This window comes from Nannobrachium achirus (genome assembly GCF_963921795.1).
Source record: "Nannobrachium achirus genome assembly, chromosome: 17".
NCBI classification, from domain to species: domain Eukaryota; kingdom Metazoa; phylum Chordata; class Actinopteri; order Myctophiformes; family Myctophidae; genus Nannobrachium; species Nannobrachium achirus.
In genome coordinates this window covers 45,232,127-45,249,350 of record NC_137824.1, presented here as the reverse complement: position 1 = coordinate 45,249,350, position 17,224 = coordinate 45,232,127, and the positions used below count along the sequence as shown (strand labels likewise).

General features: G+C 43.5%; 1 protein-coding gene across 1 annotated transcript in view; it reads right to left on the bottom strand.

Annotated features, from left to right (window-relative positions):
- The window catches only part of LOC308302067 (ecto-NOX disulfide-thiol exchanger 2-like), a 126,717-nt gene extending 116,512 nt beyond the window's left edge, over positions 1–10,205 (bottom strand). The window contains exon 1 of the mRNA XM_080746249.1: positions 10,153–10,205. Coding sequence (XP_080602375.1) covers positions 10,153–10,201 — 49 coding nt within the window. The 5' untranslated portion in view covers positions 10,202–10,205. The remainder of the gene's footprint in view (positions 1–10,152) is intronic.
- Between the last annotated feature and the right edge of the window lie 7,019 nt (positions 10,206–17,224).

Sequence of the window (17,224 nt, the reverse complement as noted above, 5' to 3'; positions counted from 1 at the left end):
CCTCCCACTGACTGCTCTACTATAGATAAGCAAAGAGAGTGCGTGCCAACCCCGAGTTTCCCGAGTTTGATTTCAAATAGACCGCTGTGCCAACCCCGAGTTTCCCGAGTTTGGCCTTAATTACTTAATTAGGTTAATTACACTCTCCCCCACCTTGTGACAAAGTTTGGTGCTTCTGTGATAAAAAATAAGTCAGAAATCACATATTCAACATGTGATGTCACCAAAAACAAAGACAAATGCTTCCCATGAACCACAATATTGCTAAAACATGGCTCAAATGGCTCAAATATCAAAAATCATAGCTCTCTATATCTCTCTATGCCTTTCTGTGCACGGGCCATAGAGTTAGGCACGGGCTAGTAAATTCCACCTTTATTACACACGATGGCGCCATTGTCAGATTAGTGGACCCTCAGCTGAAGTGAAACCAATGAAGCCAGCGTGTGTGTGTGTGTGTGTGTGTGTGTGTGTGTGTGTGTGTGTATGTGTGCGTGTGTGTGTGTGTGTGTGTGTGTGTGTGTGTGTTTCCCCCAGGTCATGTGACCTATGACCCACGCAACAAACTAGTCTAGCCCTGGAATTAGTCTGCCTGTTACAATATTCTGCACAACATTTTCTACTATATCACAACAATGTCGATCACCTCCATCAAAGACGGTGGCGCTACAACAGCAGCTGTACGTTCTACTTTTGCGTCCCTTCCACGATAACAGGAAGAACCCATCGCCTGTTGTTATCAACAGGAACCTATATAATGGAGTCTAAAACATACCTGTTTGAGGGATTTGTAATCGGACATTTGTCACTGAGAGAGAGAGAGAGCGAGAGAAGCCAGTGGTCCAGGGCTCACCCGCGGTCGCGGTGGTGCGAGGAGTCGGACTACGTCCTCGGTAGTTGAGGTTGGAAGTGGAACCAGTCGCGAACGCGATCCACTACGTGGAAGAGGACGAGGTCCAGCTGGACCGTCCCCGCAGCCCACACAAAAGCCCCGCGTCGTGCTCCTGCCAAACCAGCGGCTCGCGAGGTAAATATTTCTTTCTTTTTCTTTCCCCCACCTTTTTTCTGTTCCTGAAGTTGTATTTGTATTTCAGGAGTAACGTCTATCGCGAACTGCCGGTGGTATAGTGATCCACGATTACATTTAGAAATGTATTCAATCATTCACAGATGTTGGAGAGTCCATCCAGCTCTCAGAAGTCGCAGTCTAAAACAGCCGATCTACAAGCACACAACGCGTCGCATGGCGAGGCGTTGTGAGTCCTCTGACTGACTCGGGTGGAGAGTGGCACAGCAAGAGCGAAAAGGCACACATCTGATCCCAGACGGCCAGACCCCAACGTTCCAGTGAGATTTTATTTTATATATATATAGGCTATATAATCGTCAGATGAATCAATGTATTTTTTATAATCTAAGTCGCTCTGGGTAGGATAAATGTGTCTGCTAAACGCCTAAAACTTTTAGGCTAAATATGTAAATTGATTTGTGAGGGAGAGAGAGAGAGAGAATGTATTCTATTGTTGTGTGTGTATGAGAGAGGGAGGAGAGAGAGAAATAGTTCGTGTGTGTGTGCGTGTGTGTGTGTGTGTGTGTGTGTGTGTGTGTGTGTGTGTGTGTGTGTGTGCGTGCGTGCGTGCGTGCGTGCGTGCGTGCGTGCGTGCGTGAGACAAATTGTATTGTAAATTGATTTTATTTTTCTATATTTACAGGTAGAGTGGTTCGGTGTAGAGAAACCTTGGGAGCCTGCTGACTTCACTTTGGAGAACTGACAACTTTCCTTTTCTGACCGGCCTCATCTGAACATGCACACAGCCTCTGATCTATGAACATGCACATGTACGCACGCAGCCTCTGAACTGTGATGCACACGAGCACGCATGCAGACTCAGAACATGCACGTGCGCACACACACAATGTGAGAACCATGTGAACTAGCCAGAGAAACACTGAACTAGCAAGAATACACTTGATTGAAAACAGTAAAGAAACAAAATAAAAAACACTTATTCGTCTTATTCTTTTGTATTTCTTTGAAGGAAAATTACTGTAAATACAATATTGAAGTCATTGAAGTCAAAGCTAAAAAGATCAAGTGAGGTTTCAGCCTGATACAGTATCATTCACTAAAAGCTGTTTTTCTCAAAACAAGGTCTAAAAAGGGGTCATTTTTGGCCGATTTTTTATTTTTTGTCTGGCCTATAAATACAGAAGCAAACATCGTAGAAACATGGTTCTTGGACCAGGTGAAACTAGAGAATCTCCTCTTTCATTCCCTGTGCGGTGTGATTTTGTCATGATAAAACTGAATGCTGAGGCTGTCTTCGCAGTTGGTCAAAAACATGGCATGAGCACAGTACAGACAGAAATAAGCCATGGCAACAGATGTGTTAAAGTAATAGTTCACCCCCAAAATGACCTTTTTTCTATCGACTACTCACCCCTTAAATTCATAGATTTTTTTGAGCGGTGGTCAACCGCTCCTACACGCAGCTTTATCTGTGTGTCTATGTTACTATGTTACTATCTATCTATGCATGTAGCCTGAACTGCAATACCGCTGGTGACCAAGTGCCGCTACTGAGTCACACACACACACACACACACACACACACACACACACACACACACACACACACACACACACACACACACACACACACACACACACACACACACACACACACACACACACACACACCAGCAGTGGTTCCCTATCGAGACAAAGTGCCTCCTTTGTTCCCTATGGAGACAAATCCAAATCCTCAAATTATTGGCTTGGAATGCGACAAAAACTAAAAGAAATATCCATGAATTCAAGTCTCCACGGGGTGAGTAATCGATAGAAAAAACAAGTCATTTTGGGGGTGAACTATCCCTTTAAGAGTTTGTGCTTTGGGTCAAAGGGACAGAGGATGGGAGGAAGGCCAGAGAGAAAGACTATCATCCCAGCCTCAAACACTCCTTACTGGCAGCTCCACAAGACTCAGGAGAATTCATAGTTCTCTGACAAGGAGAAGATATTTTAATTATTCACAGTAAATGGGAGGAAAATAAGTCTACTTAAAGCAATATGGTAACAAGAGAAAATGAGAACAATGGGTTTGGGTGTACAAACACCAAAACCAAACTGTATTTTATTTTATTTCATTAAATCAATGTAATTAATTTATTTTATAGCATGCTAATTTTGGCTGTACTACCAGTAAGACTCCCTAATCGGGAGATAAGCGACCGTCAGGTCACATGTATACACAAAGAGGCCTGTAAGTGCCATTGGTTCCTGGTTGTAGGGGGCTGTGCGAGGCAAATGTATTTTAGGGCGAAATCTGTAGGAGCAGTGTCCAAAAATGTGTTCGAAAAAATCGGCCTGATGGTGGCGCTATATGGGACAGATCCATGGTGATGAGATGAGTGTAGACATACTGTGTACCGATTTGCGTGATTTCAGGGCAAAAATGTGTTAGAAAAAAATCGTCCTGATGGTGGCACTATTTGGGACAGATCCATGTTGAAGACATGAGTGTAGACGAAGTGCGTCCCGATTCGCATGATTTTAGGTCAAAATGTGTAGGAGCAGTGTCCAAAATGTGTTTAGAAAGAATCAGCCTCATGGTGAATTTCACAACGCTTCGCAGATGCAACCAATGTAAAATCAGCCATTACGCCGCCATCAAGGCCAGACAAAATAATACACTAGACTAAAACTAAAACATTTCAGATGACTGAAGTATGACAGTAACAAATGACTAAACTAAATGAACATTATTTTCTGTCTCCTGATCCACTGACTGCCCTGATTGACTTATTCAGTGCCACTATGCCCCACACCACTGAAAGCATGCACAGCACCTCTTCCAGAACATTAATAATGCATCATTGGTTACTTTGTGTTCCATCATTTCGAATTACATTTGGGTTTCAAGAGGTTTTGTACCTTAAGCCATTCCTACAGTAAGGGTCATATAAATCTAGACTCTCAGAGTCTATTACGCTAGACTAGTGATAGATGATTTCCAGACAAGCAATCTCAGTGGACGCCTCTCAATCTCTGGACCCAAACCACTGAACCACAACTTTAACTTCCTCCATTTTCTCTATAGGTGAAATGTTCAAGAGTGCAGTGTCTGACGCTTGATTTGGAATCGCGTATGAGTTCTGGGCGGGAGCGCTTGTTTCCATTGACTATGACGGAGGCGTGCTGTCTCAGGCGACCTTGATCCACTCGAGACAACGCCGAGCGAGCAGCAGCGAGTACAGCCATTCTAATAAGCAGATGATACATTATTGAGAAATCATATGCACGCATCATGGCATGCAAACAATGCATTTACGGTGCGGGGGGAGGGTTAGCGTGGAGGGCACGCGTCCTAAATAGGGCCCGCTGTTACTACGTTACGCCACTGATGTTGAGTACATCTACTGTGTAGTCTAATTATCAAACACAAGAGACAGAGGCCTGGAGGTGAATGATAAACATAGTTCTCTTTCATCACATTTTAAAACAACTTCCTTTGACAGGAAGCTATGTGAGAGGAAAACAATAAAACTCCTAGGGCTGTTTAGCCAGCAGGTCCACAAAACAGACTGACTCATTAGAGACAGAGGAGCAGCTTCTATTAACAGTTACAACGCTCCTAAGCACTCTGGACACCACAGCTTTCATGAGGCCATTCCCAGAGAAGCTAAAAGGTGAACCTCTAGGTGGAATCGAAGCACTGATGAAGGCAGCCTAAAGACAAAAAAGACGTACTGCGAAGCAGTTAGACAAACGTTGCACCACCAGTCAGAAATGTCTCATCAAGTAGCCTACTGACTACACTACACAGCATAGTGCAACCAATGTATATGATTATTGTACTGCAGCAATTTTAATGTTGTATTACCGTTAGTGCCTAATTGAGATTGGCAGATATCACCCAGGTTTTTTCATCTCACTTATGTCACTTTGTCTGCTGACCTCACTCAGCAACGAAATAAAAAGAAAATAAACAAAAATAAAAATAAAACCATTCACAGGAGGCAAGCAGTGATCACCCCAGTATGTGCACTGCAATGTAGTTTCAAATGCACTATATTGCAGGTGCTTTATTGAGAGTAAAAAACTAGAAAAGAAGACACGTGTGTGATCTTGACAGGTTGCCCCAGAAAATGTGCCAATCTCAACAGGCACTCTCTCTCTCTCTCTCTCTCTCTCTCTCTCTCTCTCGCTCTCTCTCTCTCTCTCTCTCTCTCTCTCTCTCTCTCTCTACACACAGAATAAATATCAGCTAGGATGCAATATAGTTGCATGGCTGCAGCCAAAGAGAGGAGCAAATTGGCATAGATCTCATTATGCTGGACACAGACAGCTTTTGCGTGATTGATTGGCTACTACACCCACTCAATGCCATATGCAAAATAGTCTGTGGGTATACTGTGGGTCTACGAGTATTACTTCACAAACAAATTACAAAGAAAGTTGTTGCTGATGTGGAAAATGTCCAAGGCTTGAGTTCCTTGGCCTGCTGCCAGCATGCACAATGTGACACTGATCTGCCTAGGAGTTTGAGAGATAGACATACAAACAGAGACACACACACACACACACACACACAGTTTGAAAACATAATGTCTGTCAATAATTATCCATAACCAGGTTATTATTACTAATTAGACCCATGGATTCCAGCCTTTCACCATTGTGATTCCTGGTTCCAAGACTCCCAAAGCTCCCAAAGAAGAGAGGCAAACCTCCTTCATCTGTGACTTATATATTTTTTTATATATTTTCATAAATTATTTCATTAAGAGTGTAGTGGCCATTGCATGCACGGTATCAACATTACCACATTTGGCAAGCAACTGCCCAGCATTAAGCATTCGAGTGTGTTCCCCATAAAATTGTTTTCAGCGTATTTCTCTCATTCACTTCCGTGTTAAATACTGTCTCAGGTCACTGGCCACAGTAGATTGTTGTTTTAAGTCTTTGGGCAAATAACTTGAAACCACCTCTAACCAGGGCTCGAGACTAACGGCATCCCTACGTCCCAGGGACTTAAATATATGTGTTCGGGACGCAAATTAATCTCCCCTGGGACGCATTCGGGACGTAGAGGATTTTTTTGAGCCAACGGCGCATATCAATGTCACTGCTCAAACCATGGTGTGCAAACTCGCAGCATGAGACTCACAGAAAATGAATAGGCTATGATGTAAACAGAATGTTTAAGAAGTTACCACAGGCAGTGCTGATCATCCTTTTCAGGTACTTAGTTGCTAAAATGCTGCGCAATTTGAAGAGATTAACTAGCAGAATGAGGCAGAGAACAGACTGTCTGGGTAGTGGAAAATAGCCGATCTACAAGCTGTGGCTGAGAGATAAATCTTAGCATCCCCGCCCCCTGCTTCGCCTCATAAAGAGTAACGTTATATGATTTGGATTGTGATTATTAATGAAAATGTAAAACGGAACACTGTCAATGCACCAAGCACAGACACATAACCTACGTTTAGTGAGCAGCACGAGCAGTTGTTTAGATATTGGAGTAGGACACATTGTATAATTAAATCAACGGTTGGTTTAACTTTTGTCATCTCTATAAACATATAGCCTATATTCCCAATTACAAGACGTTATGTCACGTGAATATGTTCGTCTAATCGTCTAATCAACTTCATCACAACCAGCCGTGAGCCGTGCAAGCTGGCATTCATTTTACAAAGTTCCCGTGCCGTGTGGCAGCTTATTTTCTCCAGTCCAGTAGTGTCTCTAAAACTCTCAAAAACAACCGGTCCACTCATAATAAATAACTCCATTTCGGCAGCAGTTCATCTGAATCGCTTGCTGTGAAGCACAGAGCAGACTGCACGCGTCTGCACTCTCCACTCGATGAAGCGTGGATGGCACTGGTTATACTTCTTTCAGTACGACGGTGTTGTGCGGTGCGGTGAGCATATAGACGATCTAAAAGCCCTCAAAGCCCTGAGGATGCGCGTAGTTGTAGGGTTGTAGATTAGCGCGCAACACGTTCGTACGGACAAAGTACAAACCCAGTTTTACCGTAATTCCTCCAACAGTCGTGCATGATTGGTTCTTTAGTTTACCGTATATGACAATCACACCAGCAAACTGGCTGAGGTAAGATTTTTAGAAGCCACAAATGACAGTATAAAAATAGAAAGGATTGTCAAGCCAATTTCACCAGCAGCAACAACAACAAAAACAACAACAATATAACAACAATAACAATAATAATAAATATTATTATAATAGTAATACTAATAGGCCTGCAATAATTTATTATTATTTTTATTATTTTTTGGGACGGATTACATTCATTTGGGGACGGTTCAATTTGTATTTTGGGACGGTCCCGGGACGTAGGTGAAAAAAGTTAGTCTGGAGCCCTGCCTCTAACCCAGTGGGATCCAACAAGGTATGTGACAATTTGGATGAGATACCATCACTAAGCTGAGGACAGGAAAAAAAGACCTCACAACCAATACTCACAAGGCTATCACCGGCCCATCGTGGCGTTTCGATAAGACTGGTTTGTATTACATACTGTAAAGTGACTGTATGCATTTTTGAGCGGTGCTAACAGTGCTATTTTAGTCTACATTTGTGTGTGTGCGTGTGTGTGTGTGTGTGTGTGTGTGTGTGTGTGTGTGGGGTCGCACACGTCATTAAAATAGTGCTCCTACAGAGTTCAAATCCACGGCGGTGCATCCGGTTTGACCGAGCGTCTATAAGAACTCAATTTGCTGCATTCTGGTGTTGGACACCGGGCGTGCAGGGTGATATTTTCTGCTGCACGTGCTCCTATGGGCTTGGGGTCAGCGGGAAATGTTGAACCAGGGGAGTAGGACAGAGGTGCCACTTGGCGGTGCCTCTGGTGGATCAATTTCGCTTTAGAGACAGCGCGCCTCCCTTGTTTTAACAGTTTTTTAGCTGAGCTTCCACCCTTTAATGCCTTGGGTTTGAGAACTGCACTTCCGAATTACTGTCCCGTCAAACGTTTGGTCACACTTATTGTCCCAAGAAGTAACTATATGTCGTTTTGGGGGTGAGAGTGTGTTGGTAGGGTACAACAGCAGTGGCAACACAGAATTAAGTGGGGAGAAATTAATTGGCATAGCAGCTAAATTGGGAAGAAAAGGGGGCAAAAATAATTGGTGTTCCCAATGTGGGAAAAGTGTATTTCATAAAGCTTCTTCTCTCATCCCCATATAGTAGTCATTGCTACAAAACAAAAGTACAAAACTCAGCGGGAGTGTTGTTCAACGGGGGGTGTAGGAGAGAGGTGCTACGTCCTCCCGGTGGGGGCTCCTCACTGGCAGGTGAGCCAGTGGGGAACAACAGCAGTGGCAACACTTAAATGTGTGTGGGGAGAAATGAATAGACACAAGGGCTAAATTGGGAAGAAAAAGGGGGTAGAAATAATTGGCTACTCTAAATAAAAAAAAAAAAAAATAGAAAATCCTCTTGAGAAAAATAAAAATCCCCAATTCCACCTTGTATTTCATAAAGCTTCCCTCATCCCCATCATTACAAGACACCAAAATTATGTCGGCCAATTAAATGGGATATTCTCCAGAGGTGCCAAATCTCATTCAGTATTCCGGCCAAAGTGAGTTAAAATCATATAGCTTACATTAGTTAATCTGTCTTCTCTTGTAACTTACTAAGCAGTTTATCTCTTCCTCTCCATTGAACACACTAACCCTAAGTGGAACAACCACTAAGTGGAACAACCAAAATAACAGCCACCAGAGGGATGTGTCTTTCTGCAGGGAAACACAGTGGGATAATAGTCCTATAGTGGCTGATAAAGGTAAACTACGTCTTAAATAGCTTGATATCTGTATATACCAGTAAGACTCCCTAATCGGGAGATAAGCGACCGTTGGTCGCTTATCTCCACAAATAGGCCAAAAGTTTGTTTTACCAATTATTACACTCTATGTGAACATTTACATCAACAAATCCCAAGTACTATGCAGAACGACCCATTTCAAGTTTTTAATGTACAACAATATTTAGAAAATAGGTCTACAAGCTGACAGTCCTCGTCCCTTATATTCCCATAGGTTATATGGAGATCTCAGTGTTTGTCAGTCCTTGTTCATTTATGCCCATATATGGACATCTCTATATCTACTGTAACAGTCCTTGTCCCTTTATGCCCATATATGGAGATCTCTTAATTGTAAGTCCTTGTCCCTTTTATGCCCATATATGGATATTCCTGATGTCATCAGTATATGAACATATATGGGCTTTCTGATATGCCCATATATGGAGATCTCTTAACTGTAAGCCCTTGTCCCTTTTATGCCCATATATGGATATCCCTGATGTCATCCGTATATGCCCATATATGGGCTTTCTAATATGCCCATATATGGAGATCTCTGTATCTCCATATATGCGTATAAAAGGATACTTCAGGTCTGACATCAGGTTTGTTTATATTGGGTTGCTAGGTTTGACATCACAAACTCTATGGGCCATCTGACCTAGAAATCTATATTTGGGCATAGATGACTCATCGTGACGTGACCTCATCACACGTCAACCGCACGTGTGACGTGCGGTCGACCGCACGTGTGACCGACGGACGGCCGGTGGAGGTTTTCATACTAAACTGCGACCTTACGGTCGCAATTAGCTATTAGTAGTTACATATCTGTCTACCTTGCACCCTTCTAATGCCACTAATTAGTCCTGCTGCCGCAGGTAGTGATACTGTAGTGTGTGTGTGTGTGTGTGTGTGTGTGTGTGTGTGTGTGTGTGTGTGTGTTTATTAGCAGCCTATATATTATTATTAGGTCAGAATAACGGTTCCTGGTAGTTTGCAGTCATACAACATAAATGTAGGCATTGCATGTCTCTCTGGAGGTAGCCTATATCAGGAACAAGAGACAGCCATGGCTGGACAGTGTGACAGTCAGAGCTCCTCGAGGTAACTGCTGCTAAGTGCTAAACCGTACGAATAGCCAGAGTAAATAGGTAAACATGAGCGCTCATAAAAGCAAAAAAAAAAAAAAAAAAAAAAATGCTGCTCATCATCATCGCAGAGAAGAAGACTGAACAGAGCCGCGGGTTCATAACCAATCCGACGATGGACGAAAGCAGGATCAAAACTTAAAATGCGGCGTATAGCCTACCTGTGTATTGCAAGAGAAACATTGTCCACGCGCAGGGCGAGTTGTACATGTGATCCTTCTGTGTTGTCGAGGGGAAAGAAACGCAACAAGAATCCGTTTGGAAGGAAGAAGTCAGAGTCCACTCCGCTCCGCAGACTGCATGGGCTGCAGTGAGAGGAGGAGGCAGTCGACTGTCGAGGTGGGATCTTTTAGCTGGGGAAAGACTCACACGCACGCAAGACGTGCACAACTAAGTGTGTGCGAGTTCACAACTGTTAACTGATATAGATGCAGTGGTTTAAAGTAACTAAGTAGGGTACATTTACTCAAGTACTGTAGGCTACTAGGTACTTTTAGGTATTTGTACTTTATTGAGTGTTTACAATTTCCAATACCTTTAGGTAGGCCTGTGTAGGTCTACTGTAATTATGCTACTTGAGTGTTTCCAATTTCCAATAGGCCTACTTGTTTTAATCCACTACATCTCGGATCCAAATATGCCTACTTTTACTCCTGTAGCCTATTTATTTGAAACACTCTGTTACAAGTAGAAGTCCGGAATTTCAAATGTAGCCTACTTGAGTAATAATACAAAAGTATTGGCAACAGAATGTACTTAAAGTACCAAAAGTAAAAGTGTTTCCAATTTCCAATACTTTTAGGTACTTTTAGGTATTTGTACTTTACTTGAGTATTTCCAATTTCTAATACTTTTACTCCACTACATCTCGGATCCAAATATGTACTTTTTCTCCACTATTTATTTGAAACAATATTTAATTCCAAATGTACTAGAGTAAAAGTACAAAAGTATTAGCAACAAAATGTAGGCTATTACAGTAACAAAAGTAAAAGAATGTCACAAAGTTTTCAAAAGTACACAATCTTTTGAAAATTGCAGATCTGAAAGCATGCGCTATTTTCAAATGGCTGAAGGTCTAAAGAAGCAATAAGCCACAAAAGGCGAGTGGTTACCTGGTATTTTACACCGGCTGAGAGGCGTAGGGAGACACGAGGCATAGCCGAGTGTCTCCAACCCTCTCAGCCGGTGTAAAATACAGGTAACCACAAGCCTCGCGTGGCTTATTGCTTTTCTAAAACGGTTACAATATGGCAACATGAAAAATCATAGACATGATGTACCAATTAAAACTGTTCTATTTCACTTGCACAATAAGGTCTGCTCTGCAAGAAAGTAGTCCCCAGCTACAAGAAAGTAGTTCCCGGCCAGGCTGCAGAAACAACACAGGTGCAGATAATTGGTGCACTGTGGAACACTGTGGAAATAAATAACTCACCTGGGTTTGATATAAACTGATTCAAGGTGTGGGTTATAGTCTCATATACCACAGCAACGAGCCAATCAGAATCAAGGAATGTATGTTTTGTAATTTGTATTAATCATCAAAATCTATAAATTAACTACGGTAGTAACTAAAAGCGTTCAAATAGTGGAGTAAAAGTACAATGGTTGGATCCGAGTATTGGAAATTTGAAATAATACTCAAGTAGGCTAAAGTAGCCTACAAATACCTCAAAATTAAGTACAGTAGGCCTACTGATTATAATTACATCTGGCCCTGAAACATGATGGTTGTGAGCGGGTTTACATGGGTTTGGGCAGAGTGACTTATTTAGCCCCCTACAACTACACCAACATTCAAATTTCACAATTGCTTAATAAAGTCTCACACCTGTCTAAATATGGCACGGCATTCTTTAATCTCAGTGTACATAGGAAATACTCTGCCCGAACCCATGTAAACCCTGAAACATGACGGTCCCTCACGACCACGACCGTCATGTTTCAGGGCTAAATTACATCTAAAGATGCATTCACATTTAGTGAATGTAGCCTTGGCCAGGAAGAGTTGATGTCTTCAAGCGGTACACCCTTCTGATGGCAGGTCGGCACTCGGCAGTGGTGGCCAAATCACTGCCCATCTCCTCCTCCTGGCCGAGGCTAAACTCCTCTCTCCTGCTCTACCAGTAAGATAAGCGACCGTCAGGTCGCATACACAAACTTCGGATGGCAATGGTAGCCAATCAGGAGGGAATATGGGAAATGGGACAGATGCATTTTGATGACATGACTGTAGAGATACTATGTACCACTTTGCGTTATTTTAGAGCAAAATCTGTAGGAGCAGTGTCCAAAAATGTGTCTTGCTAGAATCGGCCTCATGGTGGCGCTAGAAGAGGGCCATGTGAGAAATGAGAGTGTGTGCAAAGTTTGGCATGGATCGGGGCAATGGTGGCTGAGACACTGACTGATGGACGGACGGATGGACGGACGGACAGCCGGTGGAGGTTTTGATAGTAACTGTAACAATAAGCAACAAGAGGCTCCTGTGGAGAGGTATTCCCTCCTGAGGTCTTGAGGTGACACAGTAAATCTAAGCAAATCTACTTACAGTAGTTACTTTACACCACCGCTGGTAGACTACCAGTGGTAGTGATGATGAATGGTTCAAGTTCACGTTGTTGGTGTTATTCAATGCACTTAATGTGTGCTTCATGCACTGCAGGATCCCCACAACTAGTATCCTGTTTTACACAGAGAACACACGTCTCCATATTGAGGGAAGCTGTGTAGAATCTTATGGCATTTGGAGCAGACAGTTTTCATCATTGAATCAGTCACACCAGGCTCAGTTGGGTACAATAAAAGTGAGCGTTATTGAATTAAATCTCGAAAAACGAACAGCTTGGGAATGAGAGAGGGAGAGAGAAAGAGAGAGAGAGAGAGAGAGAGAGAGAGAGAGAGAGAATACGGCTTTGGACTGTAATTAAAATAGGTCATTCCTACCTTTCATTGAAATAGCCTACATTAAAACATGTAATTCTAGACTCTGTGTTGCCAGCTGAAGGGGAGAGCTATAGATTATAATACCAACAAAGTCATACCATTGCCAGACATAGTTGACTCCAGAGATCAGAGGCACTGTGATCACAATGTCATTGTGTGTGTGTGTGTGTGTGTGTGTGTGTGTGTGTGTGTGTGTGTGTGTGTGTGTGTGTGTGCGTGCGTGCGTGCGTGCGTGCGTGCGTGCGTGCGTGCGTGCGTGCGTGCGTGCGTGCGCATGCGTGCGTGTGTGTGTTTTCCTTTCTGTCCATATGGCTCTGCTCCATTGCCCTTGAAGAAAGGTTCTTCAGCTATGTTATGTTACATAGCAGTATCCCACAGCTAGAGGGATGATTGCTCTGCCACATTATTCATTCAGGAAGAATGCCGAATTTAAAAAATATTAAAGAATTTAGGTCCTTGGTCTGCCGGCAGTGTGATGAGCTGCAGACTGACTGAGAGAAGACAGACACAAACAGGAACAGATGCAAGATCTCCAGGCAGAGATCATAATCATAAATTTAGCAGCCTGGCACCACCAGCTATAGGCCTACACAGCTGAAACAAGCATGTGCCAGTTCACAGAGTCCATGGGGCTGCATTAGTCTTATAGTTATAGGTGCTGTACTGGGGTCAATGTCAGTAGTGGCGTTTCCATAAAGCCACTTTTTGCGCATTAACGGCTTATTTGCAAAATGCTTTTATGGAAACACTTCAAAATGCGAATAAACTTTCATTATCCGAAAAAAACATTATCCGCTTGGAGGAGGTGGATTTTGAGACGAATAAACTAAATGCGCATTTGTGAATGGAAACGGGTCAGACAATAAATGCGAATAGATTATGACGTTCTGGGTCCATATCGTCCTCCAATTTAACACTTTCCCCTGCCGCTTTACGTCCATGGTAGCGTTAGCCCACAAAACAAACCGGTTGTTTGTTACACACGGAGTGACACGGACCGTGTGTAAATTTCACCTCCCGGAGTCAAGCCATCGGTGGCTAACCCTTCCTCATCACACAGTGTTGCGTGCCTAAAGTGGCCAATCTACAAGCTCACAGCAGCTCGCATCCACGTCTCCGCGCCGCGTTGTGAGCTTGCAGATCGGCCACCTTCCAGAGAACGCTGAAACTTGCAGGATGAGCACTGTGCAGCGACGCGACCGCGGTTTTCCCGGTGAACCTGAGCGCAACGGTGGCGGCGCGGGAGTGTAGGGAACACACACACCACTGACTATTGCCGATGATGGAGAGGTTATATAGCTTTATGTATTGAGAGGAACTCTTGCCAATTTCGTAAGAGACTCGTCGCCAATTGTAATATATTTAAAAGTTATTTGGGGCCATGATGATGACTGATAACCCTTTCTTCCCACTACTAGACAGCGACCGAGTCACAGCAGTCAGACGTGCAGTGCTCAGGTTCGGTCTGAAAAAAATCTGCCCGATCAACTCATGTGACCGTCGCTAATTCGAATGACACCCGCAAATAGAAACATGCTAAATTCACTTTGTCTTAATGCGTATTTCTGATCATTCGCTTCCCTAATTCGAATAAGTTTATGGAAACATGGCTATAGTTCCGACCTCCCATTTTTCCGACCTCCCATTATTCCGACCGACCACTTAACACAACTACTGCCTCTTAATCTGAAGGTTTGCTTGGTGCCTTGGTGCCACGCCGTTTCCTCCATAGGCCTCCGCTATTATTTTGAAGGGCCGGAAGGGGGTTGTTTTTGTTTTTTTGGATTAACACTTGACGGCAACGATTACGTCATCTAGTCACATGACAGTGTGAGCCCAGAAGAGAACATGGCTGCGCCCAGCTTTTGTGTACAAGTATGGAGAGTGGAGACCATCCTTTGTATAAGAATGTCCCTTTTGGAGAAAATGAAGTCTCTTTATGGGCCTCTCAATGGATTTACTATGGAGGACGTTAACTTCGCGTGCACGCCCGACGTGCGTTGTAAACAAATCGCGGACATTACCGATGCGGGCGGGACCGGAGCGACGTACAGTAAGTAATAATATCTTTACTGTATATACAGTAAGATTGACAGTCCTCGCCGTCAACGGCGCCATGGTATTAACCCTTTCACTGACGGTGAGCGTCGTCAAGGGCAGCAGAACAGTTAACCTAACCTTAACCACAACCCTAACCTCAGTAAAACTAACGCTGGTAAATGCTAACCTAACTTGGTGAAATCCTAACCTGCCGACGCTGGTGAATGCTAACCTGGTGAAATGTTCACCTGCCGACACTGGTGATTGCTAACCTGGTGAATGTTAACCTGGTCGGACTATTGAGAGGTCGGAATTATGATCAGTCCCCCTGTACTGAGCCTGAGGCAACTGCTCCTATACAGTAGATATATTTTTTCACTGTCCTTCGTTTCATCATTAAATACATTCTTTCTTAGTCATCTTAGTATAATGTGTACAGTATATGTTCAATTTGAATCCAACGCACGCACGCACGCACGCACGCACGCACACACGCACACACACACACACACACACACACACACACACACACACACACACACATGAATAGTATCCGAATGCCTCGGCGGGCCGACACCCTCAATTCCTTGCCGTTGTGAGTGAAGAGTTTGAAGTTGGTCGGCCCCATATATGCACATGAACATACAGTATATTGGCATACTGTAACAGTCGGCTCTGTGGCTCTGGACAACCAGATCTCCATGTATGCCTATATGGGAATATCTGGTTTGTTTATGGTTATGTCTGGAAAGTGTTGTGATGCGAGCTGTGGAGTCGTCGTGGACACTGACTGGACAGTAACACTCTCACTGGACAGGTTGGTGTTTGTTGGGGACTGAGCTGAAAATCTAACTGTTCTGCACGACGCACAGCGCACGCAACCCCCCGCAATAGCTCACTCTCACCTCTCAGTCCTCGGAGCAGCGGCTGAGGTGCGCTGCTGCTGCCCTAGTGTCTATGCTATTAGTCTAATAAAAAATAATGGTAAAAAAACAAGCATTATATAAAGCATCGGACACAGTTCGGGCCAAAGACCTGGCCAGATCGGGTCCGTTTCCCCGGTTCCATTTTAGGGTCGGATCCAATCACTTTCGGCTCCATTTCGGGCCAGGACTAGAAAATCTGTATTTTTCTCTGGGTCATTCGGTTCGGTCCAAATTCCCTCGGTTTGGACCCGTGCTACCCTCTAATGTGAAGGGTGAATCCATGATGCTGAATCCATTGCAAGCATTTGTTTTGCACAAAAAAAATTCCTTGGGCAAAAATTGCCCCAGAAAATGCCCACTAAACTGTGAAAAGTGATTGACTCATCACTTTTCATCTCTAAACCATTGTTTTCTGGGGCCATTTTTAGCCCAAGTAATGTTTTTTTGTGCAAAACAAATACTTGCAATGGATTCAGCATCATGACAAACCCCTAGTTAGACCCCTCACATCCTAATTAAATAACCATAAAAAAAAATGTTTTTCTGGGTATTTTCCTCCAGTATAGAATGTTGATGGGAGCGATAGATTTGGCCGCTGTGGCAACCCCGAAGGTCGCCGACTCGGGCGCCCTAGCTAAATCATTAGAACATGCCCTGGGCTACATCTGTGCAAAATTTTGCGCTTTTAGACTGATTAGCACAAAATTACCATTCTATCTCCCTAAGGCCCCCGACTATTGGTAAATAGGGGGGAAAACGGCTGCTGTCCAGGGTGCTGATTGATTGTGTATTCTCAGGAGAATGGCCTGAGCTGCAGTTGCTGTCTGTGGTGCTGATTCACAGGGGTGGGTAGAGAGCCCAGTGGTTCTCAAACTCAAAAATGTAATAACTCTGAGAATGTACAAATGGAACCAAATGGACCCTTAACCATCGACTGCACAACATTATTTCTATTGTTTATTTACCCCCTGACATCTTGCATACGAGAGGCCATTTGTTTTGTAAATGAATGTAAATGTGTATTCAAGACATCAAGGTGTAAGTAAATGACATACGTAAAGTTGTTTCTTGGGTGAACGGTTCCCTTAATGAGTCTCTGCTGACATGCTGCAGCCGTGACAGTCTCTGTTGAGCCTTCCTACACACAGGGAAACAGGACATGGTTGAAAGTCGACAAAGCCACCATGCTGCATGACAGGCAGCCAGACAGGAAAATGGTTTTATTCAGATTAAAACACATAGAAGCAGTCATCTGCGACCAATAGAGCATTTCTATGTGGATTGTATTAGATGTATAATGCATTCTTTAAAGCACTTC